Raw genomic sequence first — 26325 nt, 5'->3', positions numbered from 1 at the left:
TGGAAAGGTCTCATAGTGACTTGCAGCTCATTTATAAACATCTAGCTCACTGGGTGACCTTCGGGCCAGTTGCTGTATTTATTTTCTCCGATTTGAACTATAAAATGGTGATTTTCTTGAGTCAAAATGAGAGTACCCCTAAACATTTTTCAAGAAGAAAAGCACTGACAGTGTGTGTCTGTGTGTATGTATATGTATTTGCGCGCACACAGACACACACACAAACACAGAGAGAGCATTTTGGATTGCCATTTTTATCCAACGCTATCCCTACTCAGAACCCACTGGAATTAGCAGGCATGTCTAACTTTCGGTGGGCTTACTCTGAGTAGGACTAGCACTGGGGTTTTCAGCCTGTCTATCTGTCTGTCTGTCAGAGCCCCACACAATCACCCTCTACTCTCCTCCCCATCTTTGTCCAGCCGGCCAGTGTTGACATAAACAACAAAACAGGGAAGAAGAGGCCTCTGAATAGCAGCCCACCCAAGTCGCGAAGGAGACCGCCGCACATGATTCCTGCGCGGTGGAGTTGGGTCCTCTCCGCCTCCCCTGCTCTGGTGTTCAGGGTGGCGGAAGCTGACGTCGCCCGCGGTTGCCCAGACACCTCGCCTGAGCGGCAGGCGCACCCAGGAGCAATGTGTCAGCTTTGGCCAGAGGAGAGCGGCCTTGTGTTGCCACGGCAACCAGGTGGCAGCACTGCAGATTCTCTGAGAATAATTGGAGCCTCTGGGGCAGCGCTGGGAAAGGGGGGGGAGAGGCTCTTTCCTCTCTGCTGCTCCCTCCTGTCATTCCCTTCCTCGCATTTGGTGCCTCTGGCCTTTATTCCCTGCTTCTCTTTCTGCCTAGGAAGACTCAGAGAGGCCACATTCGTACCCTGCACTGGAAGCATCACTTTAAACAGTCATGGCTTCCAAAGGAGTCTGGGAGTCATGGTTTGCTAATCCAGCCAGATGGGTGGGGTATAAATAAATAAATTATTATTATTATTATTATTATTATTATTATTATTAGTGCGGAGAGTTGTGGGGAGACCTCCCCCTATTTCCCTCACGGAGCTACAATTCCCAGAATGGTTTAAGAATCAGTCCCTCTTTCCAAAGAACTCTGGGAATCGTAGTTCTGGGAGGGGAATGGAGGTGTCTGCTAAAAACTCTCAGCACCCTTAGCAAACTACAGCTCCCAGAATTCTGTGAGGGAAACCGTGACTGTTTAAAGTGGTGCTTTATGGCAGCATCCTAGTGTTTAAAAGGTATGGTGTGAATGTGGCATCTGTCTGAACCCTGAATTCTCATGTAACACTTGGTATTTGGGTACAGATATCTTGGGGACAAAATATACCTGAGCTCATTGACCCTTCATGGAGGTTACCTGTGTCTTAAGAATGGCTGTTTTCCCACCATTTTTTTTTTAAACTTGAAAATATTTTTTAAAAAATTGATGTCAACGCTGCACCCTAAGGCTGGTTAATCTCACCATTTGAAGTCTCCAGGGAAATGAGTCCATTTCTTTCACCTCAAAATGCTCTAAAATAGGGTATCCTATCACGGTTGATACTGATTTGATGTGATTCTGCCAGGGGTTAATAAAAACCTCAGGGTCGATAGGGGTCTGGGCTTGAAGAGGCATAGTGTGAAAAAAAATAATTAGGAACAATGAACTTATGAAATCAAAGCCATGGGCATGTACAGAGTGTACTTCCTTTGCCAATGACTTTTTTGACATTTTATGATTCTTAGCCAGGTTGATCAATGACAAATAAACCTGATTATGCATTTATATTTCTTATTCCACTTACATTCCTAAGAATCTGGACTGGTGACAGCTTGACAAGCTCATTGAAGGGTCAATGGACACAGAAGTTTGGGGTAAACCTGCTTTGAAAGACTTATTTAGTCCTTGGCTAGAGAACATCAGACATTTTTAGCTGGTCCTCTGGACACTCCCCACATGGCTGTGCCACCTCCCTGGCCACACACCCAGGCCACATTTCTTACCAGCCCTCCCAGCTTAAGCTTTTCAGGGAGGGGGCAGCAAAGGGCTGCATATCGCGGCCCCCTGCTGGCCCACGAGTCAGTAGCAGAATTAAAATGGGCACGTGGGCTACAAACACCTTTGCAGCGGATCTCAATCACACCACGAACAGCCAACAAAACCATCTGTGTGCTGAGCTGCGGCTGCAGTTTGCATGAGCTTCCTTCCTCCTCGTGAGTTTGCATTTTATTTTGTTATTATTTTTTTGCTTTTACTGCTGGGGTACAGTAGTTTCTCGCACATCAAGGAAGAGAGCCTCCTCACCTGGGGAGTTTGAGATGCCCATGGACAGGTAGGGTGATCCTGTAAATGGCTATTCTAGTGAGGGGCCAGGCAGGTTAAACTTTATATGGGCTAACCCCCAGGCTGTCAGACGTTAGGGCCAGGGACCTCTGGTTCCTTTTGGCGAAAAGAGAATGTTTGGGTTGGGGAACATAAGGAAGCTGCCTTAAACTGAGTCAGACCATTGGTCCTTCTTGTCTTAACTGACTGGAAGAGGGTTGCCTACAGGGGACATTCCCAACCTACAGATGGCCAGTGGTTGAACCCAGGGCCTTCTGCTTAATGCTGAGCTTAATGCTGCATTAATCTGAAGAGATTCATCAAAAATCAGAAAATATATGGAGAATGGAGAATATTTAAGGAATATATGACTATATTGTAAAAATGATACCATCTTAGCAGAACTTGAATGATACTTGTAAACAAAAATAAATGAAACAAATACTCTAGTGGAATGTATGAAAAAGGGTATAAAGTAAAGCTGTGCGATAAAACCATGGCAACAGAAACAGTATAAGAGAACGATTGGAAGTTTTATGCAGAAACTTTTATTTAATAGACAGGATTTTGTATAAATTTTTGGTTCTTTTCCTTTTCCTTTCTTCTTTGTCTTTTTAATTTTTTTCTTACTTTTATGTCTTGATGTTGTTGTTGTTTTGTATTTAACTTTTCTATACTTACCTTCGTTGTACGTTTGTATTTTAAACCAATAAAGATTTACTTTTAAAAAAAGGAAAAGAAGAAGAGATATGTCAAGGGTTCAAGCTTGCCCCTTCACCCACTGACTGCACCCTCATCACAGATGTGTGGCTGAGCTTTCTCAGGAGCAGCTGCAAAATGCACTCTGCACCTGCTCTTAAAACATTCTTTTCTTTAGCAGGGTGCTTCATAGGCAAATCAGTGCCAGTAAACGGCTGCCAAATCTGCAAGAGGTGTGGTTTGAATTTCCGCTGCTTGTCCATTTTAGTGACAGCAGAATCAAGATCGGTTGCTGGTGTCAGATTCAGTGGTGCCACTAAGAGATTAGAGAACTCCCACCATTCATTTAAATCACTACAATGCCACTTTAAATAGTTTGTGGCTCCCCCCCCCCAAGAATTCTGGGAGCTGTAGTTTCCTACAGGTGCTGTTAGAAGATCACCACAGTGGTACCTCAGGTTAAGTACTTAATTCGTTCTGGGGGTCCGTTCTTAATCTGAAACTGTTCTTAACCTGAAGCACCACTTTAGCTAATGGGGCCTCCTGCTGCTGCTGTGCCGTCGGAGCACGATTTCTGTTCTCATCCTGAAGCAAAGTTCTTAACCCGAGGTACTATTTTTGGGTTAGTGGAGTCTGTAACCTGAAGCGTATGTAACCTGAAGCGTATGTAACCCGAGGTACCACTGTATTTCTCTCCCAGAGAAGCTACTATTTTCAGAGTGGTTTAACAGCCAGTCCCTCTTCCCAGAGAACTTTGGGAATTGTAATTGAGTAAGGTGACCACACAACCTCATGGGGGAGGGGAGGCTCCCACTGCGATTGCAAAGATCAGGGCTGCCCTTCAAATGCTGTGGGACTCCAACCAGTTCCCAACATCCTTGACCGTTGACAATGCTGGCTGCCAGGGTCACTGAATTTCCCCACCCAGAGAGAAAGAGAGAGAGAGGAGTACACATCATTTCCGCTTTCTCTGTTATGCCCTGACTTTGTTTACTCTGCATGAGCTTCTATCCCGCTGATTTGGGAGCCGAAGAGTGGAGTGTTTAACTCCGACACAGAAATGCTATACTAGATATACAGCAGGGAGTAGGGAAACAGAAACAGACCCTAATTGTCCTGTTATTATAAACATGTCAACGCATTTGTCAACAACGCTTCAAAATGGAACGTCAGCTCCAGGGCATTGCAAGTGCAGCATGTGCGCGACTTTGGTTTCGGAGCGCTTTCGCTTGTGAGTTCAGGGAGGGGCTGTAGCTCAGCAGCTGTGCGCATGTTCTGCATGCAGAATATCTCAGATTCTGAGCGAAGGGAAGGGCCACCCTTCGTGAATGGCACCCTGGAGCGCGGGACAAGTTGCTAAGTACCCACATGGCTTCGAATCAGAAAGTCTGGCCCTCCAGGCCTCTCTGTTTGGCCCTTGTAACTCTCCCTTGGCCACGCCTCCTCTTCCCTGGCCATGCCTCCTCTTCCCTGGCCACACCTCTCACTGTCCCTGCTTTGCCCTCTGAGTGTTTTTGCCTAGAGCTGCAGAAGGAGTCCACAAACTCTAACAATACCTCCTGCATCTCTGGATGGAGGATGCAGAGCTGGGGGTGTGAACATGTGTAGAAACTAGCCTATTGCACAAAGGCAAACACTGCACCTCTTTTAGCCCTGGCCCTGCCCACCATTGGCATGTGGGCCTCAGAAGGCACCCCACCCCTGCCTTAGTGGGAGGGGCTGTTGGCTGGGCGGCTGCTTTGCACGCAGGAGGCCTCAGGTTCAATCCCTGACAGCTAAAGTATTAGAGACCAAGTCTTAAGAGTAGCTGGAGAGTAGCTGGCAGTCAGAGAAGGCTGTCCTGTTGCATGCCGATAACCCCTGCCTGAGGCAAAATGGAACTAGTGATTTATTAGAGACATGCCCCAGAAAACCAAGCACATCCATAGGTGTCGAAGGAGCCTCTGCTCCAGTAGAGCACTCTGCTGGTGGTATATTCCAATGTGAGCCTTGAAGACTACAGGCAGGTGACATAAATAGCTCTCCTTATAGGATTACCCCAGACAAGGCAACATTCTGGGACTGGGCTATAAGCTGGCACACATCACGGTACTACGTTTCACCTAAGACTGTGCAGCTGACACAAGTGAGATATGTAGCAAGAAGTGGAAAGTCACGTAGGACTCGTGGCTGCAAATTTCTTCTGAGAAGTTGGAATGTTCATGAATGTTCCTTGACCCCCTCAGACACTGAGCCAGTAGTCTGGTTTCTAAATACTAATAGTCATTAGCAATGCAGATCTATCTATCTGTCATCATCATCATCTATCTCTATCATCTATTTCTATCATCTATTCTATCTATCATCTATCTATATCTATCTATCTATCTATCTATCATCTATCTATCATATATCTATCTGTCTATCTATCTAATCTATCGATCAGCCTGTATTTATCTCAGATTTGTATATATGTGGTAAAGCAGACTGCAACTTTTAAAGCAGATATGTAGGGCACGATCCTTTCCCAGTTAAGCACTTCCAAGGCCAATTTATTTTGGAGCAGGTGAGACTTATGCAAGTGCCTAAACCACTGCCACCCCATTCAGATCAGCGGGACTGGCATGTGGCAGAATTGTTGCCTATAGCCAGAAAAGGCTCCACCTTTTTTGCCGTCTGCTCTCCTAGCTCCACCCACCTGTGAAAAACCACCCCATCCTCGTAATCTCCATCCTCCCCCCCCCCCCCGCATCCACCCACTGATGCGTTACAAAGCCTTGAAGCCACTGACAGAGGAGCTGCGCTGTTGTGTCACTTTCAGAAAGAGATTATGCTCCTTTCTTAAACCGACTGACCTGCTGGTCTCCTAATCCCAACCTAGAGGGGCCGCCCAGCTTGTTTTCTTTCTCAAAGGGGTGGGGAGACAGCCGTAGGAAGGAGCCATGAAGACCAAGCTAGCAACCAGGTGAGTTTGGATGCAGCGTGTAGATGTGGGTTCAAATACCGCCATGGCCAATTGCTATTTTTGTGAGGAGTGGCAGAACATCTTCTTTGCATGCAGGAAGTCCCAGGTTCAATCTCTGGATAACTTTCCCCCCCACATCCCTCCTCGGTAATGACTCTCCTTACCTGGGCACTGCTGAGAGTCCAGCATGCCCCAGACATGCACATAGTCTATACTAAAAACCAGGCTTTTGGGGTTTCAGCTCCAGCCCTCTAGAATCAGTTACTGGGTAAAATTAGACAGAAATCCAGTATAATGATATTTAGGTGCCAACAGAAGGTGCTTTTTCTTTAAGAAGGCTTTCCCTGAAGTGAAACAACCCCTAGGAATGGTTCTGTTTGTGTTTGTAGGAATGGTTTTAGTTGTTTTTATAATTCGTTTCCTTTCTCTTTGTGTGTTTTATTTTTGTGCATCACTTCAATGGCCACCGTGAGGCGGTTTACAAATTTGTGAGATAAAGAAAATCCTCAGATAGGGCTGGGGAAAGGTAAAAAAAGGGTAAAGGACCCCTGGATGGTTAAGTCCAGTCAAAGGTGACTATGGGGTTGGGGCACTCATCTTGCTTCAGGCCGAGGGAGCCGGCGTTTGTCGACAGACAGCTTTCTGAGTCATGTGGCCAGCATGACTAAACTGTTTCTGGCGCAACGGAAACCAGAGCGCACGGAAACACTGTTTACCTTCCCACTGCAGTGGTACCTATTTATCTACTTGCATTGGCGTGCTTTCGAACTGCTAGGTTGGCAGGAGCTGGGACAGCTGGGAGCTCAACCCGTCGTGGGGATTCGAACCACCAACCTTCTGATTGGCAAGCCCAAGAGGCTCCGTGGTTTTAGACCACAGCGCCACCCGCATCCCTACTGCTGGGAAAATACCCCTAACAGAATCCCTGGGGAGCCTCTGGAAGTCAGTGTTGAGCAATACTGAGCCAGATTGAAATCAGGATTGAAATCTTGTTGGCCAGCCAAATGCTGGTTATAGCCAAGACAATAAGCGAGCAAACAGATTTAAGCAAGCAAGCAAAGATAGTCAGAACAGCATGGACCAATGGTCTGACTCTGTGCAATAGACTCCTGTGATAGGGGAAGGGTCCCAGAACAGTGGTAGAGCATCTGCTTTGCACAGGTTCTGGGTTCAGTCTCCAATGGCATCTCTGGGCATGTGAATGGCTCCTTGCTTGAAATCCTGGTGTGCTAGATGGGTCAATGGCATGGCTCAATAGAGGGCAGCTTCAGAAGACAGGTGAAAGGCAGGTAGAAGCTGGCAGAGGCACCTGTTTTAAACTTCAGCCCGTGTGAGCAGGACTGAGTCAAATGAGCCAATGGTCTGTCCTCCTATGTCCCTCTTTAATGCAGCCTTTTTTCAAAGAAGAGGAAGCATAAGGACTAGAATCTTAATGTTTGTTTAGGGGAAGTGTTGTAGCTCAGTAGCAAAGCCTCTGATTTGCAGGCAGGAGACGCCAAATTCAATCCCTGGCATCTCTGTGTAGAACTGGGAGGAATTCCTGCCTGAAACGCTGGAGGGATGCTATCAGTCAGTGTAGACCATGGGTAGGCAAACTAAGGCCCAGGGGCCGGATCCGGCCCAGTTGCCTTCTAAATCCAGCCCGCGGACGGTCCGGGAATCAGCGTGTTTTTACATGAGTAGAATGTGTGCTGTTATTTAAAATGCATCTCTGGGTTATTTGTGGGGCATAGGAATTCATACACCCCCCCAAATATAGTCTGGCTCCCCACAAGGTCTGAGGGACAGTGGACCGGCCCCCTGCTGAAAAGGTTTGCTGACCCCTGGTGTAGACAATGCTGAGCTAGAGAAACCTCTAATTAAGCCTTCTGCCTTCCTGTCATGTTGACAAGGTCTGAACGGTCTTCATCCAAATGTTTATTTTCCTCCTCCCAATTCCCTTGCAAGTTTATCACAGCAGGGACACCCCTCTGGATTAACCTTCATGCGGTAATTCTAGAGCACTAAAATTGGCCCCCTGAGGAGTTAGCAGTTACCCCGCCCCCCGAAATATTGAAATATCAGCTGAGCCATGCGCTCACCGAGTGCCCATAGGTACACCCCCTCTGACTCATCTGCCACCCACCTTTAATAATACAATCCTCTGATAAGATCGGTCTCTATGTGTTACTGATGATCTGTTATATGGAGCGCTTTGATTTCTTCAATCCTTGGACTGCACAATGTAGTTGTCTGCGCAGGAAATACTGTCGGCGATCAGAAATGAGTCCTGTAATGAAATGTCACCAGGAAGGGTTGTAGCTCACAGGGGGAGAGCATGTGCTTTTGTGTGCAGAAGGTTACGGGTTCAATCCCCAATGTCTTCTCTAGGTAGGGCTGGGAGAGTTTTCTGCCTGAAATCCTGGGACGCTTCTGCCTGTCAGTGTGGAAACAAATGGTTCCCAAACTTCTTTTTTACTCCATTCAGGGCTCAAGACAGTATCATCTATACTTCAAGTTCAAACCATCAGTTGATTGAGATCTCTTGTTAAAAAAAGAAAGATATATTTTCCCCCTTGGCCCATAAGATTGGACCCTATTATTGCTTATTTTCCATTCTTTTGCACTAGTGTTTTACTGTCTTATGTTAGTTTTTATTAATTAGTTTGTTTGAATGATATTATTTATTACTTTTGTGTTGCTATTTTATGTTGATATTTTGAACATTTCAAGTGGATGTTTTTGAAAATTCCAAGTGGATATTTGTGCAATTTTCAAGCAGTTATTTGTGAAAATTTCAAGTGGTTTGGAAATGTGTTTAAATAAATGAAAGCAAGAAAAGTATGCCTCCCCCTTCAGAATTTTTGTTTTATTCATTTGCAAATATATGCATTTTTAATTGATTGCTTAATTGGCTAAAACCCATGCTGCCAATCAGCTTTCTTTCGTTTTAGAATGTTTTTAATTGTTTTTTTAAATGTTATGAATTGTTTTTAGAATGCTTTTTATTTTATTGTTGATCTGTTTGCAAACCTAGACTCCTTTGGGGAGGGAGGGCATGATAGAAATAATAACAATAGTGTCAGATGGCAGGGGTGGTTGCTCGCGAGTAACCAGGCAGGACTCTGACCTGTCTTTTACAGGTTTTATTTGGTGCAAAAACTATTTACAGTGCAGAAAAATGGAGTAGTTATATGATGCAGTAGAAAAGGTTTGATAACGGAAACCATGGAAGGATGGAGGGAAGTCTAAGGATTCAGGGGATCCTATATGTTTATGATTATGATTATTGTTTGAATTCAAATGCATGTTGTAAATAAATAAATACATAAATAAATATAGAATCATAGAACTGAAAAGTTGGAAATGACCTGAAATGTCAACTAGTCCAATCTCCTGCAGTGCAGGAAAGTAAGTAGATGTTAAGTACAGTACCTCGGGTTACATATGCTTCAGGTTACATACACTTCAGGTTACAGACTCTGCTAACCCAGAAATAGTACTTTGGGTTAAGAACTTTGGTTCAGGATGAAAACAGAAATCGTGTTCCTGCAGCGTGGCGGCAGTAGGAGGCCCCATTAGCTAAAGTGGTGCTTCAGGTTAAGAACAGTTTCAGGTTAAGAACGGACCTCCAGAACAAATTAAGTACTTAACCCGAGGTACCACTGTAGACACTTATTTTCCCGCAGTTGCTGTTTATGAGAAGTCTGTGTTGGCATGCAGAGGGCCGGGAGGCCAGCTGGCTAGCCCCGGCTGGGCCGTCTCCTTCCAGCCATCCCACTGCAAAGACAATTACTTCTGCTCCGACGTAAATCAACGACTTGGGCTTACTCAGCCAGGGCACGCTATCAGCAGATCGAACTGCGCACACAGAATAGGTGTGAGGCTTGTGGAAGGCTTGTACAACTACAGATTTATTAATCATAAATCAGAACAAAGAAACATGTCGTCTCTCTCTCTCATGCCGTCTCAGAGAGAACAACCAAAAGCAAAAGCTATACACAACGGAAGTTCCCAGCAAGCTGTGCTGGAATGTAAACAGGCATGTGACACACAACAATTCCACACCTCTGCCCTTAAGGTGGAATGGAAATGTCAACAGTCTGATCATGCCCATCCATTCTCCTTTGTTTCTCTCTGCAGGGTTCCTGCCCTTCCAGTCAAGAACCTGAATGGCACTGGCCCAGTGCACCCTGCCCTGGCAGGTAAGAGCAGCAGGGACGGTCCTCAGCCTACCTTGAGATGTGGAATTTTGGTGAATGTTTTCAGTTTATCACTGGTTTTAATCTTTTGAAGGTTGTAAATCAGTGGCTCCCAAAGTGGATGGTACCACACTCCCCTGGGGGGACAGTGGGATTACCTGGGAGGTGCTAAGAGGCTTAGGGGGCGGCAGGGTGTGTGTCCTGGAGGCGTCAGTGACTATCTGACTTTGAAGCGCTGCTATCCCTGGATCAAGTTCCTCAGATTTGTTGAATTAATTCCACTAAATGTTTTCATTGGAATTTGAATGAATGTGCCATGCATTGTTACTGTTCTGAATTTTATTTAGAAATGGGAAGGCCTGGAAAAAACCAGATTTCCCCCCGTTTCCCCCCATTTTTCTCCAAAGCTGCTTTTTCCCAGAAAAATTGAAAAAAAAATTTGAATATTACACACCCTTTTTTTCCAATTTTTCCAGAAAAAAACAGCTTTGGGGAAAAAAACACAGAAAAAACCCTGGTCCCCCCCCCCCATTTTCCTGAGTTTATTTGAGGTCTTCCCATCTCTAATTTTATTGTGTTGTTATTTTCCTTAACGAGTCATGTAAAGCGCTATCCTGAAGAATGCTTTTTATATGGTAGGGGGCACTGGGGGCGGTGGTCTGAAAACATTTGAGAACCACTGTTTTAAATGGTGGTCTTTTACCGTTTTTATTTATGATTTTATGGTTTCACTTCTTGCTCACTCAGCTTTGAGGGGAAGAGGAGGTCTCCTAATGACTTTCAGCACCCTGAACCCAACTACCGTTCCCAAGGTTCTCTGGGGGAGGCCATGTTCTTTTCCATGTGCTTTATCTATAGGGTGTGAATGTGGCCTCTGAGGACTTAAATCAACTTTGCTGGCATCCATGCTGGCTGGGGTTGAGGAGAGTTGTAGCCCAAACTATCTGGGGAGCACAAGATGGCAGGAGGCTGGGAAATCCACAGCCTCGCCCATGAGTTCCTTCCCCATTCAGCCTTGTTTCACCTTGTGCACTCTATATCATCTATCTATCTATCTATCTATCTATCTATCTATCTATCATCTATCTACTGTATTGGCCTGAATATAAGCCGCACTTTCCCCCCAAATTCTGACCATGAAAAGTTAAAGTGTGGTTTATATTTGCGACCTTATGGTATGCAGCCAGGAGCATGGGGCAAACAGCACCAGGAGCGTGACGAAGCAGTGCCCGCCCCATGCGTAGTCCCCCGTCCTCTCCCCCAAGGCCAGGAAGGGCGAGAGCGAGGAAGGGGAAAGGCCCCCGGCAATGCAGCTCGGCTCCCCCCTGTCCAATATGCAGCCAGGAGCAGTGAGGAAGGGAGCAGCTTATATTCAAGTATTTTTTCCCTTTTTCCTTTTCACCCACCAATTTTAAAGCTGCGGCTTATAATCGGGCCAATACGGTATCTATCTATCTGTCTGTCTATCTATCATCTATCTATCTATCATCTATCTATCTATCTATCTATCTATCTATCTATCTATCTATCATCTACCTACCTACCTACCTACCTACCTCTGTTGTTCTTGTTGTTTGCCCTGAGCTTTCCCCTCGAAAACCTGCTCTTTACAGCTGAATCAGAGCAAACGCCAATTCAGCTTTCCCATGAATTGACATTTGCTCCAATTCAGCTTTTTCATGGGAAAAGCTCCAGAGCAAAAAATATGGGGCTTTGAGAAATGGAGTTTTAAATTGTGGGCTATGCCTGGAAAGAGTGAATGATAAGACTTCTCTCTCTCTCTCTCTCTCTCTCTCTCTCTCCTTGTCTGTATCTGGCCCAGGGATGACAGGCATCTTGATGTGTGCGGCGGGCCTGCCTGTCTGCCTCACTCGAGCGCCAAAGCCCATCCTGCACCCACCACCTGTCAATAAGAGTGACATGAAGCCGGTGCCCGGAATCACCGGGATCTGCCGGAAGACTAAGAAGAAACATCTGAAAAAAAGTGAGCGTGTTTCTTTGTGTCTCTCAATGAGGCCCTTGCCCCATATCTGACTGAAACCACAGATACCTAAATTCAGGGCCAGGGTCAGTATCCAACATTTGTGGCCAGGCCCCAAGCCTGTGGGTCTGGGCGACGCTTGCCATTGTAAAGGTCTGGTTTGCACATAATGCTAAACTGTGGTTTGTTGAAGCACACATCTCACAGGTGACCAGACAAACCATGGCTTGTTTCTCCCAAGTTTGGTTTGTTCTCCAGCTGCTCTTGCCTTGTAGTTCGGTGAGTGCCTGGAGTGAGATGACCAAACAAACCATGGTTAAGTAAGGGTGCCGGGTTTATACTCACAGCTGTCCATGGAGGCGCAGGTCAATTTTGTGTCCAGGGCAGCTATCTACCAGCTCCATCTGGTACACAGACTGAAATCCTATCTGCCCGTGGACTGTCTTGGCAGAGTAGTGCATGCTCTAGTTATCTCCCACTTGGACTACTGCAATGCGCTCTACGTGGGGCTACCTTGGAAGGTGACCCAGAAACTGCAACTAATCCAGAATGCCGCAGCTAGACTGGTGACCGGGAGTGGCTGCCGAGACCATATAACACCAGTCCTGAAATACCTAAATGGCCTCGGCCCTGTATATCTGAAGGAGCATCTCCACCCCCATCATTCTGCCCGGACACTGAGGTCTAGCTCCAAGGCCCTTCTGAAGGTTCCCTCCCTGCGAGAAGTGAAGCTACAGGGAACCAGGCAGAGGGCCTTCTCAGTAGTGGCACCACTCTGTGGAACGCCCTCCTATCAGATATCAAGGAAATAAACAACTATCTGAGTTTTAAAAGACAACTGAAGGCAGCCCTGTTTAGGGAAGTTTTTAAATGTTTGATGTTTTATTGTGTTTTTTAATGTCCTGTTGGAAGCCGCTCAGAGTGGCTGGGGAGGCCCGGCCAGATTATTATTATTATTATTAACATCATCATTATTATCATTGTTGTTGTTATTCTTGTTGTTGTTGTTGTTACTACACAGAATGCTAAGCCATGGTTAAAGCAAACCAGGGTTTGTAAGCCCCCCAAGACTTCACGTCATGGTTTATTAGGGCAGGAAATAAATCATAGTTAAGGTGCTGACCAAATTTCGCACGTATTGCTAAATGCCAAGCCGACATAGGTGAACCTACATCGCAGGGGTGTGGTGAGGATAAAACAGGGGAGGGGGGACCATGCGTGCCAACTTGAGCTCTTTGAAGGGGATAGAAATGTAATACCGTTTTTTCTTATAAGAAAGGAAGGCTATATAATAGAGAATGATCTAGTTCCAGTGCTCTTTTATTCTGTACAGGCAAGAACCCTGAAGATGTAGTGAGACGTTACATCCAGAAGGTGAAGAACCCCCCAGATGAGGTGAGCTGGCTGCTATCTCTCAGTCTAATCTACTTCATGGGGGATCCAGTTATGTGACACTAAATTCCTTTGAAGTATACAAAATGTAAGAATAAAGACCCTGGGCAAAGGGCAAGCTAAGATCCCAGAGAGAAGCCTGTGCAAGAATTCTTTCCCCGATCCAAGTGGTGAGGGGTCTGGAAGCCAAATTAAATTAAGAAGTGGCCAGAAGATCTGGGTGTGTTTGACCTGGAAAAAGAGGTGACTAAGGGGTGGCATGGAAACTGTCTTGAGATAGCTGAAGCAGTGGCAGTGGCGTAGCGTGGGTTGTCAGCACCCGGGGCAAGGCAAGTAATTTGCGCCCCCTAACCCGGGGCAAGGCAAGTAATTTGCGCCCCCCCCCGCTGCACTGTCCCTCCCCCAGATAGTCCCTCGCTCTCTCTCCGCACCACACCGCACGCCTGGCACCCTCCCCTCCACAGTGGGCAGCGACCCGGGGCTCGGATCGGATTCACACAGCCAGCACTGCAGTGAGAGAGAGTGAGTGAGCCAGGTAGGGGCAGAGAGCTGCGAGTGCGAGTGCGCAGTGGCATAGCGTGGGTTTTCTGAGCTTGCACAGAGTGCTTTTCCTCCCTATGGGCAGAGCCAGCTTGCTCCTAAATACCTGAGCTCTATAGTTAGAGACTCACCATTTCCCCAGTTGGCTTGGCCCCCAATTTCTCTTACTATAGAATTTGGGGCTGGTGGTGGAGGAAATCATTATTCTTCCCCCTTGCAACCCCCCCCCCCCCAAAGCATAAGAGAGGGACTCCCAAGAAGGTGAAGCGGGATTTCACCCCAGGGTATCTCGGAAGCCCCTCGAGGCAGCGACGCTTCCACCCCCTGGAAACAGCAGGAAGGGAGAGCGCTCTTGTGCCCCGGTCCTGCTTTGAGTGCTTCTCATTGACGCGTCTGCTTGGCCACTCTAGATGGGCCCTTGTGGCCTTGATCCAGTATCCGGGTCCTTCTTCGGAAAGAGCGAGCGCCTCCTAAGCATGTGCAGAGCGCCTCCCTCCGCCCCCGCCACGCGGCGCTCAGCCTGCGTGTGGGCAGGCCCTTTGCGTCACACGCGCTTGGCAATCCCCGGCACCTCTCCTCTCCTCTCTCTCTCCCTGGAGAAATGAAGCAGTGACCCGACAAGGAGTAGCAAAGGATGGGCGTGTTTCGTCCCTGATCCGGATGAGATCAAGGCGCCGGCAACTGGAAGTAGGCGGCGGAGAAGCAGGAGCAGGCCAGCCGGGGCTGCTCCAGACCCCCATCTCTCCGATCTCTCCCATCGCCGCTGGAGGGGTCATGGAGACACTGAGCCCGGGAGGCGGGCAGCCAGCCAGGGCGCACGCACCTACCCCACCTCGCTGCGCCCAGGCGCGCTGCTCTCTCCAGCTTCCTCCCTGCCAGGCCAGCGGCTCCGCCTCCACCTCTTCCTTTGCCTCTTTGAGCCGCTTAATTCCCAGCAAGCGATTAGCAGGCTCGGATTGGATCCTGCGGCAGGCAGGCGGCACCTCCACCTCCTCCTCCTCCCGGCTTTGCTGCTGCTGCTGCGCAGCTCTTTTCCCTCCACCGACGGCGCGCTGCGCCTTGGAGAGGTTCCCGCTTCCTCGAGGGGGGCCGGCCAAACGGAGACGACGACCCCCCACCCCAACCAAGCCTCGATTGCTTGTCCCTTCCCTCTGGACTCGCGCCCCCCCCAATGTTGCGCCCGGTGCGGCTCGCACCCCTGGCACCCCCCACGCTACGCCACTGAGCAGTGGTGTAGCGTGGGTTGCCAGCACCCGGGGCCACGTGGAGGGATGGATGAGTGAGAGGGAAATGGATGAAGTATGCATTCAACTCCCTAATGGCATACGCATCACCCAGGAGATCGCAGCCACAGAGATAAGAAGAGTTATTCTGTTGTCTGGAGAGGCGGCTTCCTGGTTCGCACGGAGAAGTCATTTTCAAAGGAGCTCAATGACAGAAGAGCACAGCCTTGTAGAGGCAGCACCGGGTGTTGAAATTTTGCACCCCTCACAATTTTTGCAAATGGGGCAACCGCCCCTGTGCCCCTTGCCCAAATGCTACACCACTGAGCTGAAGGGTTTGTCATGCAGAAGATGGAGCAGACGAGCTCCAGAGGGGCAGGATTGGAACAAATGGGTGGAAAAGGCAAGGAAAGCAGATTTCAGTGAAACATTAGTGACTGTGAAACAGAGGTGTCGGGTGCCCCTTCCCTGGAAGTATTCATGCTGAAGCTGTGCCTGCAAAAATAAGGAGCAGAAAGAGAGGGGGGGGGGGTCCCCTGGCCTCTTTCAAAATTGAAGACAGCCCTAGAACCCGTTTTATCCCCTGTGTTTACCACTCACCAGTGTTTGAAACTCCGGCTGTTCTAGGTGCATTTTGCGACAGGGAATTTCATTAGGGCGAGCAGTTTCTGAGCTCTGGGCGCAATACTGTGCCTAAGATTTCAGATTAAAACTGCCGAGTGAAAGGAAAGGAGGACCTTTTTCTGCCTCCCCACTTCCAGCTACTCTCTGAAGTCTGGAGAAGAGACCCTCTTAAGAATATTAGGGGGGTAGGCAAGGGAAAGACTAGACCATGTGAAGAATGAACATAATATTTTAGCTGTAGTCTATTCATTTTCAGCGTTGTATTCTTGTTATTAAAAAAGCATGCCTAGACATTCTGTTGCTGCTCCCATAACCTAGGTTTAAGGTACCATTCAGCTCCTAGCTTTCATATCTCGGTTGCTAACACTGCCCCTCATGTCCCCAATTCGTCTTTCTCCAACAGGACTGTACCATCTGCATGGAGCGGCTGGTGTCCTCATCGGGCTACGAGGGGATCCTCAGGCACAAGGGGGCCAAACCGGAGCTGGTGGGGAAGCTGGGCAAATGTGGGCACCTCTACCACCTCCTCTGCCTGGTTGCCATGTACAACAATGGCAATAAGGTGAGAGACCAGAGGGCAATGGGTGGTTGGGTGAAAGGCATGGGAATGGACTTCTCCCTCCCAACCTACCTTTCTCTCGTTTTAAGCCACACAATTTTCAAGGCCTGTTTTCTGCAATAAATAGTAATACAGTGGTATCTCGGGTGGCGCTGTGGGTTAAACCACAGAGCCTCGGACTTGCCGATCAGAAGGTCGGCAGTTTGAATCCCCGCGATGGGGTGAGCTCCCATTGCTCGGTTCCTGCTCCTGCCAACCTAGCAGTTCAAAAGCACCTCAAAGTGCAAGTAGATAAATAGGTACTGCTCCGGCGGGAAGGTAAGCGGCGTTTCCATGCGCTGCTCTGGTTCTCCAGAAGTGGCTTAGTCATGCTGGCCACATGACCCAGAAGCTGTACGCTGGCTCCCTCGGCCAATAAAGCGAGATGAGTGCCGCAACCCCAGAGTCGGTCACGACTGGACCTAATGGTCAGGGGTCCCTTTACCTTTACCTCGGGTTACATACACTTCAGGTTACAGACTCCACTAACCCAGAAATAGTACCTCGGGTTAAGAACTTTGCTTCAGGATGAGAACAGAAATTGTGCTCCGGCGGTGCGGCAGCAGTGGGAGGCCCCATTAGCTAAAGTGGTGCTTCAGGTTAAGAACAGTTTCAGGTTAAGAACAGACCTCCGGAACGAATTAAGTACTTAACGCGAGGTACCACTGTACAGTCATACCTCGGAAGTCGAACGGAATCCGTTCCAGAAGCCCATCCGACTTCCAAAACATTTGGAAACCAAAGCGCGGCTTCCGATTGGCTGAAGGAAGCTTCTGCAGCCAATCAGAAGCCATGGAAGCCCCACTGGATGTTTGGATTCCAAAGAATGTTCACAAACCGGAATACTCACTTCTGGGTTTGTGGCGTTCGGGAGCCAAAATGTCCGATTACCAAGGTGTTCAGAATCCAAGGTACAACTGTAAACAAATTAGGGTAGGGTTGCCACCTTTGGTCAGGCAAAATATGGGATAAGCTGGTGGGGGAACTGGGGGGGGGTAACAATTACTTTACTTGGTGCAAAAATGACAATGGCTTGTTTCCAATGCTGGTCATACTCAGAGTAGACCCAATGAGATGTATGGATCTAGGTTAGCAATGCGGGACGCAGGTGGCGCTGTGGATTAAACCACTGAGCCTAGGACTTGCCGATCAGAAGGTCAGCGGTTCGAATCCCCGCGACGGGGTGAGCTCCTGTTACTCAGTCCCAGCTCCTGCCAACCTAGCAGTTCAAAAGCACGTCAAAGTGCAAGTAGATAAATAGGTACCACTCTGGCGGGAAGGTAAACGGCGTTTCCGTGAGCTGCTCTGGTTTGCCAGAAGCAGCTTAGTCATGCTGGCCACATGACCTGGAAGCAGTACACCGGCTCCCTAGGCCAATAAAGCGAGATGGGCGCCGCAACCCCAGAGTCAGTCACAACTGGACCTAATGGTCAGGGGTCCCTTTACCTTTACTTTAGTTAGCAATGCACATTAATTTCAATGAGTCACATCCTCCCCACCTGCTGAATTTCGGCTTATCAAAAGAATGGTAAATGTAGAGAGTTTTAAACACCTTGAGGTCCATGGCTAGAAAGCAACCTGAAGAATGAGCTTCTTCTACATCTGCCTGTTCCTCTTTCTCCTCCCACCCTGTCTTCCTTTTGCCTGGCAGGATGGCAGTCTGCAATGCCCCACTTGCAAGGCCATCTATGGGGAGAAGACCGGGACTCAGCCCCCTGGGAAGATGGAGTTCCACATTATTCCACATTCGCTCCCTGGCTACGTAGACTGCAAAACCATCCGCATCGTGTATGACATTCCTGCAGGGATCCAGGTGAGAGGGATGGGGAAGAGAGAAAGAGAAAGGGAGACGAAAGGGTTGTGGTTGTTGGTGTTGGGATACTGCCAGGGAGACAAAGTCCATCATAACTCCACATTGTCTCCGGACGTCCATCGATCTCCCGTAGACACGCAGTATCAGCAATTAGCGACACGAGCTCCAGAAATAGCTTCCCACATTCCAGAGCCGAGCACGCTCTATCACCAGATATGCACACAGCGAAAGATGCACCCAGGAGAGCATTATATACAAGTTTACTCAGCGTTGATCAGAACAAAGAAAAACATGACTGCCTGCTTCAGAGTCTCCGGCAGAGAGAGAGAGAGAGAAACGAAAGCAAAGACACAACATAAACATCCTGTGAAAACAGGAAATACGCAGACTCTGTGACTCAAAGCCTGCTCCCTTTTAAGGTGGAATGGAAATATCGTAACAGTTGGTTCCTATTTAGCTACAGTGGTACCTTGGATTACAGACACTTCAGGTTACAGACGCTTCAGGTTACATACTCCACTAACCCAGAAATAGTACCTTGGGTTAAGAACTTTGCTTCAGGATGAGAACAGAAATCACGTGGCGGTGGCGCAGCAGCAGCAGGAGGCCCCATTAGTTAAGTGGTACCTCAGGTTAAGAACAGTTTCAGGATAAGAACAGTTTCAGGTTAAGAACAGTTTCAGGTTAAGAACGGACCTCCAGAACGAATTAAGTTCTTAACCCGAGGTACCACTGTACTTACTTATTTCATTAAATTTATATGCTGCTTGATTTTTTTTTAACCCAACAACCCCAAAGCAGTTTACAGAAAAGAGAAAACATAAAAACTATCAATGACAATAATTTAAGACGTTTGAAAAGTTAAAATAACAATAGACTAAAAGCAGACAGAAACTCACATGAACTTTCTAAACATCAGGGCAGGCTTGTCTACACAAAAAATGTTTTTAGCAGGTGCTGATAAAAGTACAGTGGATGCACCTGCCTGATATCAAGAGGCAGGGAGTTCCAAAGTCTACATAGGTGCTGCCACACTAAAATACCAAGTTCTTACAAATGCCAAACAGGTACTATGTAACGGTGGTACTTCCGCTGATTGAAGCAGTCGAGTAAGCATATATGGAGTGAGGCAATTTTGCAGGTAAACTGGTCCCAAGTTGTTAAGCGCTTTATATACTAAGAGGTACACTTTGAGCTTGACCCAGTAGCAAATTGGCAGATCGCTGTGTTGATAGCAATTGTGCTGCAGCATTCTGCACTAATTGCAGCTTCGGCCCTCCACATGTTTTGGGACTACAATTCCCATCATCCCTAACTAAGAGGACCAGTGGTCAGGGATGATGGGAGTTGTAGTCCCAAAACATCTGGAGGGCCGAGTTTGCCTATGCCTGTTCCAGATCAAATGCAAGGGAAGCTCCACATAGAGTGCATTGCAGTAATCCAGTGTTTGATTTATGAGTTGCAAAATACCAAATCTTGCTAGGCAACACACACACACCGTATTGGCCCGAATATAAGCCGCACCCGAATATAAGCCACACCTTTAAAATTCAAGGGGGGGAGACAATACCCGAATATAAGCTGCTCCCTTAAAATTCCACAGGCATTCACCCCCGTTCTGTTTTACAGTATGTCTGTTTAAGCAGCGATATCGTAAAAGCCCATTTTTGTAAGGTCGCCAATTTAAGCCGCACTTTAACTTTCAACAGTCAGAATTGGGGGTGCCGGGAAGTGCGGCTTATATTTGGGCCAATACGGTATAATTAATGAACTTTTCACAATATACCCAGGGGCAAGAAAACCATGTTTCCCTTGCCCCATGACCTTTGCTGGCGCAACATGTAACTGAAACCTCTTGCTTCACCAGGGCCCGGAGCATCCAAATCCTGGGAAGAAGTTTACTGCAAGAGGCTTCCCTCGCCACTGCTACCTTCCTGACAACGAGAAAGGCAGAAAGGTAGGCAGCTGAATTTCTGCTGGGCTGGGGGGGGGGGGCTTCAATACAGAGGAGAACATTTCCAAGCTTCCCCTCGAAATTCAACTTAGCCGAGCACTGAGTTTCTGGCATTTTGCTTCTTCAAAGACCCCTTTGGGGCCAATGCCGAAAACCTGCCTCTGCTTTTCAAAGCCTACTTCTGAAGCCATGAGGACTAGGTGCTTGCCCATTTTGTTTTAAAAGGTCAGGATCCTCAGCTGAGTCATAGATCTTTGTTCCAAAGCCATGCTCTTAGGACAGCAGCAATGGCAGGAAATGGCCGAAAAGGTATGCAGGGCCCCCGATCCAGCTGGTACATAAAGGTGGCGGAAAGGATGCCTGCAACTTTGAGTGATGCTTTTAGTGTCAGGCAATAGTTTGGCCTTGAGCTAGCTGCACAGATCATTTTCTGGGTGGGCCGCCTCTTGTTTTCTAATGGGGTCTTTATTCCTTGCCTGTGAAATAGTGGTTGGGCACCTGCTTCGCATTCAGAACGTCCCAGGTTCAATCCCTGGTATCTCCAGGTAGGGCTGGGAGAAACTCCTGTCTGAAACCCTGGAGAGCCACTGTTGCTCAGAGTAGACAGTGCTGAGCTGGATCTACCAATGGCCTGACTCAGCGCTTTCCCCCCAGCCTCTGCCGTGTCAGGGTTGGGGTGTATGCAAGGGAGAAAGAGAAGGGTCATTGGTTCGGGAGCTGGTTCATTCCGGGCTGGCTCAGTGCCAGGAGTTCTTGTTTGCGGGCTCCGGAAAAAGGTATCAGAACTGCACTCAAAGCCCTGGTTTGACTCAGTTGATTTATTCGTTCATTTATTCCTGCATCTTTTACTGTAATCTGTCTATTGTATCATCATAGTATCCTAAATTCATGTTACTTTACAAGTGTCATCGTATTCCTGCCAATGATTTCAACTGTTTACAATGGTTTCTCAAATACCGTACTTTTCCGTATATAAAACTATGGTTTTTTTCTTCAAAAATCATGCTAAAAACTGGGGGTTGTCTTTTACATGGGTAGTGCATAGGGTGGACATTTGATTAGCTGCTGGCGTGGCTGTCAGCTGCTATTGTGCACGTTATTGGTTGCTGCATCAATGGGTGGTTGGCGCATTCTGCTGGCGATGGGACAGACAGGAGGCAGATTTTGCAACATGTGTTGGTGAGAGATTTTTGGCAATTCCCCTGAAAAAAAGCTCAACAACCCTGGGTAATCCCCCCCCCCCCCAAAAAAAAACAAAGCTCAACATCTCTGGGCAATTATCCGCAAGAGAACCTCAACAGCTCTGGCCAATCCTCTGTGTAAAAAAAAAAAAAAAAGCTCAACAGCTCTGTGCAATCTCCCCCCATTTTCTTAAAACTGGGTCCCCAAAAATAGGGGTCGTCTTATACATGGGGCGTCTTATAGACAGAAAAGTATGGTATGTTAGAAAGTTACAGTAATACCTCGGGTTAAATATGCTTCAGGTTGAGCATTTTCAGGTTACGCTCCCTGGCGACCCAGAAGTAACGGAGTGCGTTACTTCCGGGTTTCGTCATTTGTGCATGCACAGATGCTCAAAATGACGTCACATGCATGCGTGGAAGCGGCGAGACGCGGAGATGTGCAGTCGCATGTTACGTTCTACTCAGGATGCGAACGGAACGGATCCCGTCCGCATCCAGAGGTACCACTGTATTCCAGTCTTTTAACTTCCTGGTTCCGATCTTTCCCTTTAGTCTTGCTGTTTCTGCATATTCCATCAGCTTGGTCTGCCATGGTTTGGCTCAGTTTTAAGTAAGCCAGCTTCTTATGTTGCAGGTCTTGAAACTCCTGATTGTGGCCTGGGAACGCCGGCTGATCTTCACCATTGGGACATCCAACACGACAGGCGAATCCGACACGGTGGTGTGGAACGAGATCCACCACAAGACCGAATTTGGGTCCAACCTCACCGGCCACGGCTACCCCGACCCAAACTACCTGGACAACGTCCTGGCGGAACTGATGGCCCAGGGGGTCTTGGAAGCCAACCTGAAGGACTGAAGAGGCATCGCAGCTGCTCTTTCCCAGCCACACTTTTGCCATGGGCGTTGCGTGGAAGCACGAACACTGCCTGAGTCCGTCCGTCCGTCTGTCTGCGTGTGTGTGCGTGTGTGTGTGTCTCTGTTGATCAGCTCTCAACCAGCATATCGGGATAAGCCTGGTCTTCAAGACCTCTCATGTTGCCGGTCTTCACCTCTTCAACCTGGGTCTTCAGTTTGGCTCTTCAGCCGGGTCTTCACTTCTTCTCATGCTGTTGGTCTTCACTTCTCCAGCCAGATCTTCAGCCTGGCCTTCACATCTCATGTTGCTTCTGCTGCCTTGACTATGGACGATCTCCACACAGCGATGCCAAACATGGCTAAAGGAAACCATGGGGCGTTCCTCTCCCTCCAGGACCAAGGACTGCCTAGATCATTCCTGAGTTTCCCCACTGGAGGAAGACCACCCAAAACTGCGCAAGTGAGCAACTGAAGCAATCTGCTCTCCTTTTTTCTTTTATATATGATATATACATACATAACACAAACCCCTATATATTCTTGGCAGTCTGCAATATTCCTCTTGTCCTGACTGTGTTTGCACATTACACCATCCTATATTACATATCTGCCGCTCTGTAACAGGATATCATATGTAATAGAGGAGATATATGAAGCCAAGTGTGGAAGCGTTGGTCCTCCTGCCCACCCCTTCCCGGGAAAACTCTTCCTGCATTGGTGACTCATTTTGCCTTTGTGATGCCTTTGCCACTTTGCCAGGAGGCAGTAGGAAGGAATTCTGGCTTGGGAAGCTATGGGTTGTTGTATCCACCTAAGCCCTACTCAGAGTAAACCCATCGAAATCAATGGACCTAAGTTAGCCCGGTTTGTTCATTTCTGCGGGTCTGCGCTGTGTAGGACCTGGGATGGCCAAAGAGAGGTGTGACATCTTAATGACGGGCACGGCAGTGTTCCCCACCTCAGCTTTGCAAATTGCCTTACACACACAAGCACGCTGGTCTTTACGGCCAGCCCCTGGAGAGTTTACTGCCTAAAGCAAAGGTCGAGATGCTGCCGCCTCCTGTTCCATCAACTGTCCGCTAGCATTCAGTCCGCTAGCAAAACCCTCTCAATCTTGCTCTGCTGGCCTTCACCTCTCCAGCTGGGTCTTCACATCTCATGTTCCTTCGGCTGCCTTTGCTGCCCAGCAATGTTTCTGAATCCCAGTTGCTGGAAACCACAGGATTGCGTTCAAATCCTGCTTGCTGGTTTCCCACAGACATCTGGTTGGCCCCTGTGAGAACAGGATGCTATTGGCCGGATCTAGCCAGCTCTTCCTTTCAACTCGATCTGATTTCAGCACTGGCGACGGGATAGTGAAGCTGGTTTGGAGATGAGGCCATGTAGCGCTCTTCTAAGAGCTTGCTGCTGCTGCTCTCCACCCCGCCCACTACATCATTTGCTGACTAAGGCAGGTGGCTCCCTCTACCTAAGGTTAGGGCTGGCCCTGTTGCTCTCAATCGATGCTATGGGATACCGTCCCCCTAACAGTTGCTGGAAACCAGAGGGGGGAAGGAGAGTCCTCTTGTGCTTGGATCCTTTCTGGTTTCCTACAGGCATCTGGTGAGAAGAGGATGCTAGACTAGAGGGGACCCCTCTGGCCTTATCTAGCAGGCATTTCTTATGGTCTTAGGAAGGTCTTTGCAAGGGCAAAGAGGGAGTCCTGCACTTCAGATTAGATTCTGATTTGGGCACATTGGCCTTACCCTCAGAGAGGGGGGAAAGGGAATTTGGCAGAGGTGTATGAAACAATGTATTCTGTGGGGGGAAATGGATTGAGAGAAGGCTTTCCCTGTGCTCTCATAATACTAGAACCCAGGGCCAGCCAATGAGGCAGAATGTCGGGAGATGCAAGATGAAGTAAAAACTCTGGAATTAGCTGCCGCAGGAGATCACGCAGCCCGCCATCTTGGACAGCTTTAGAAGGGGGTTAGACAAAATAACAGAGGGTAAAGGCTATCAACAGTGACTCGTCAGTGATGGCCCCACATTAGTCCATCATTATTATTTTTATGTTGCTTTAATCAGAAGCGATAGTTACTGACACACACACAAACACAAAACCGTCCTAAGATTGCAAACTTGGTTTTTTTTGAGTTTATTAAAAAATATGAGGTTTGTGCAGGAATTTGATAGGTGTGCACGACATGGTGTGGAAGGGAGGGGGTGAAGCTGAATGTTGGAATACAGTGGTACCTCGGGTTACATACTCTTCAGGTTACATACGCTTCAGGTTACAGACTCCGCTAAGCCAGAAATAGTGCTTCAGGTTAAGTACGTTGCTTCAGGATGAGAACAGAAATTGTGCTCCGGCAGCGCAGTGGCAGCAGGAGGCCCCATTAGCTAAAGTGGTGCTTCAGGTTAAGAACAGTTTCAGGTTAAGAACAGACCTCCGGAACGAATTAAGTACTTAACCCGAGGTACCACTGTATTTAGGACAGATGACATGACTTCTTTACAGACTGGGGAACTTGCTCCCACAGGAGGCAAGCCACTTGGATGGCTGCCTTCTCCCAAATTTACTGTTCCTCTTCCAGGATCCACCTCTGCACACTCTTGGGATCGCCTGGCTTGACCAGCAGCCCTCAAGTGTTGAGCCTTGCCTGGACAGTCCCCACAGTTCCTACCATGCCCTCGAGCTGCTATCCTCCTGTTGCCTTAATATGACCAGCAGAAAGGAGAACTGTGGGCAGCTCTGGCTTCTCCCCAAGTCATTGAGGAGAGAAGCTACCTTCTCATCCCCACTCCCTGCCAGCATTACGACATGGGTGTGGGAATCCATTTCAGACTGAGGGCCGCATTCCTTCCAGGGAAACCTTCCAGGGGCCACGTGTCAGGTAGGGCCAGAGGCAAGAGGCTAGTTTCTGCATACACCCTTCTCTATCCTCCATGGAGGAGGCAAGAGGCACGATCAGTTCAGGGGCATGTTCCCAGCCAGGGAAAGGCATCCAGGGCAGTATGTGAATCAGGGCCAGTGAGTGGTGTGGCCTAGGAAGAGTCCAGAGGGCCAGACAGCCTGGATAGCTCGTTGGTTAGAGCGTGGTGCTGATAACTCTGAGGTTGCAGGTTCGATCCCTGTATGAGACAGCTGCTTATTCCTGCATTGCGGGTGGTTGATGATCTTCAGGGTCCCTTCCAACTCTGAAATTCTCTGGTTCTATGGTAAGAGATGCATGGTGGGCCAGATTTGGCCTGATGTTCCCCACACCAGCCTTAAAAGGTAAAGGTAAAGGGACCCCTGACCATTAGGTCCAGTCGTGGCCGACTCTGGGGTTGTGGCGCTCATCTCACTTTATTAGTCAAGGGAGCCGGCGTACAGCTTCCAGGTCATGTGGCCAGCATGACTAAGCCGCTTCTGGCGAACCAGAGCAGTGCACAGAAATGCTGTTTACCTTCCCGCCGGAGTGGTACCTATTTATCTACTTGCACTTTGACGTGCTTTCAAACTGTTAGGTTGGCAGGAGCAGGGACCGAGCAACAGGAGCTCACCCCGTCGCGGGGATTCGAACCGCCGACCTTTCGATAGGCAAGTCCTAGGCTCTGTTGTTTAACCCACAGCACCACCTGCGTCCCTTAGGACAGTGCTTAACAGCACAGCGATCCTCTCGCATACAGGATCTTAAGGTATCTGATGCGCAGAAGGGAGAATTGTGGCTGGTGCCCTTTCTCCTCACCTCACCCTCCAAATATTACTTAGGCCCCTCCACCACCCCATACCCAAGTCCCCCAACTTAACTGCTCTTTCTGCAGATCCAGCAGGAATGGGAGGCGGACGGTGTGCCCTTCAGGGCTGGATTCACCCATACGCTCCATCGTCTGCAGAGAGTAACGTCCCTGCTGTCTGGAGTTTGCCCAGGCACAGTTCGTGCCCATCTCCCTCTAAACTCATTTCACATTCCTGGTGCTCATAACTCATGCCTGCCCTTTGTTGAAAGACAAGGAAGAGGGAGCAGCGGCTGGCGTTTTGGTTTTTAAAAAAATA

The 26325-nt window shown here is 48.3% G+C and overlaps 1 protein-coding gene across 2 annotated transcripts in view; it reads left to right on the top strand.

Annotated features, from left to right (window-relative positions):
• Positions 1-26325, top strand: part of DTX1 (deltex E3 ubiquitin ligase 1) — a 65324-nt gene extending 38999 nt beyond the window's left edge. For both annotated transcript variants that reach the window (XM_083417746.1, XM_083417747.1), the window contains exons 4-11: positions 10079-10140; positions 11960-12121; positions 13452-13513; positions 16301-16459; positions 18147-18308; positions 20176-20265; positions 22081-24535; positions 24780-26325. In XM_083417746.1, the coding sequence (XP_083273872.1) occupies positions 10079-10140; positions 11960-12121; positions 13452-13513; positions 16301-16459; positions 18147-18308; positions 20176-20265; positions 22081-22305 (922 nt within the window). In that variant the 3' untranslated portion in view covers positions 22306-24535; positions 24780-26325. The remainder of the gene's footprint in view (positions 1-10078; positions 10141-11959; positions 12122-13451; positions 13514-16300; positions 16460-18146; positions 18309-20175; positions 20266-22080; positions 24536-24779) is intronic.

The sequence above is a fragment of the Podarcis tiliguerta genome, assembly GCF_965153285.1.
Source record: "Podarcis tiliguerta genome assembly, chromosome: 16".
NCBI classification, from domain to species: Eukaryota; Metazoa; Chordata; class Lepidosauria; order Squamata; family Lacertidae; genus Podarcis; species Podarcis tiliguerta.
The sequence above is the reverse complement of the archived record's forward strand: the minus strand, read 5'-3'. Positions and strand labels throughout refer to the sequence as shown.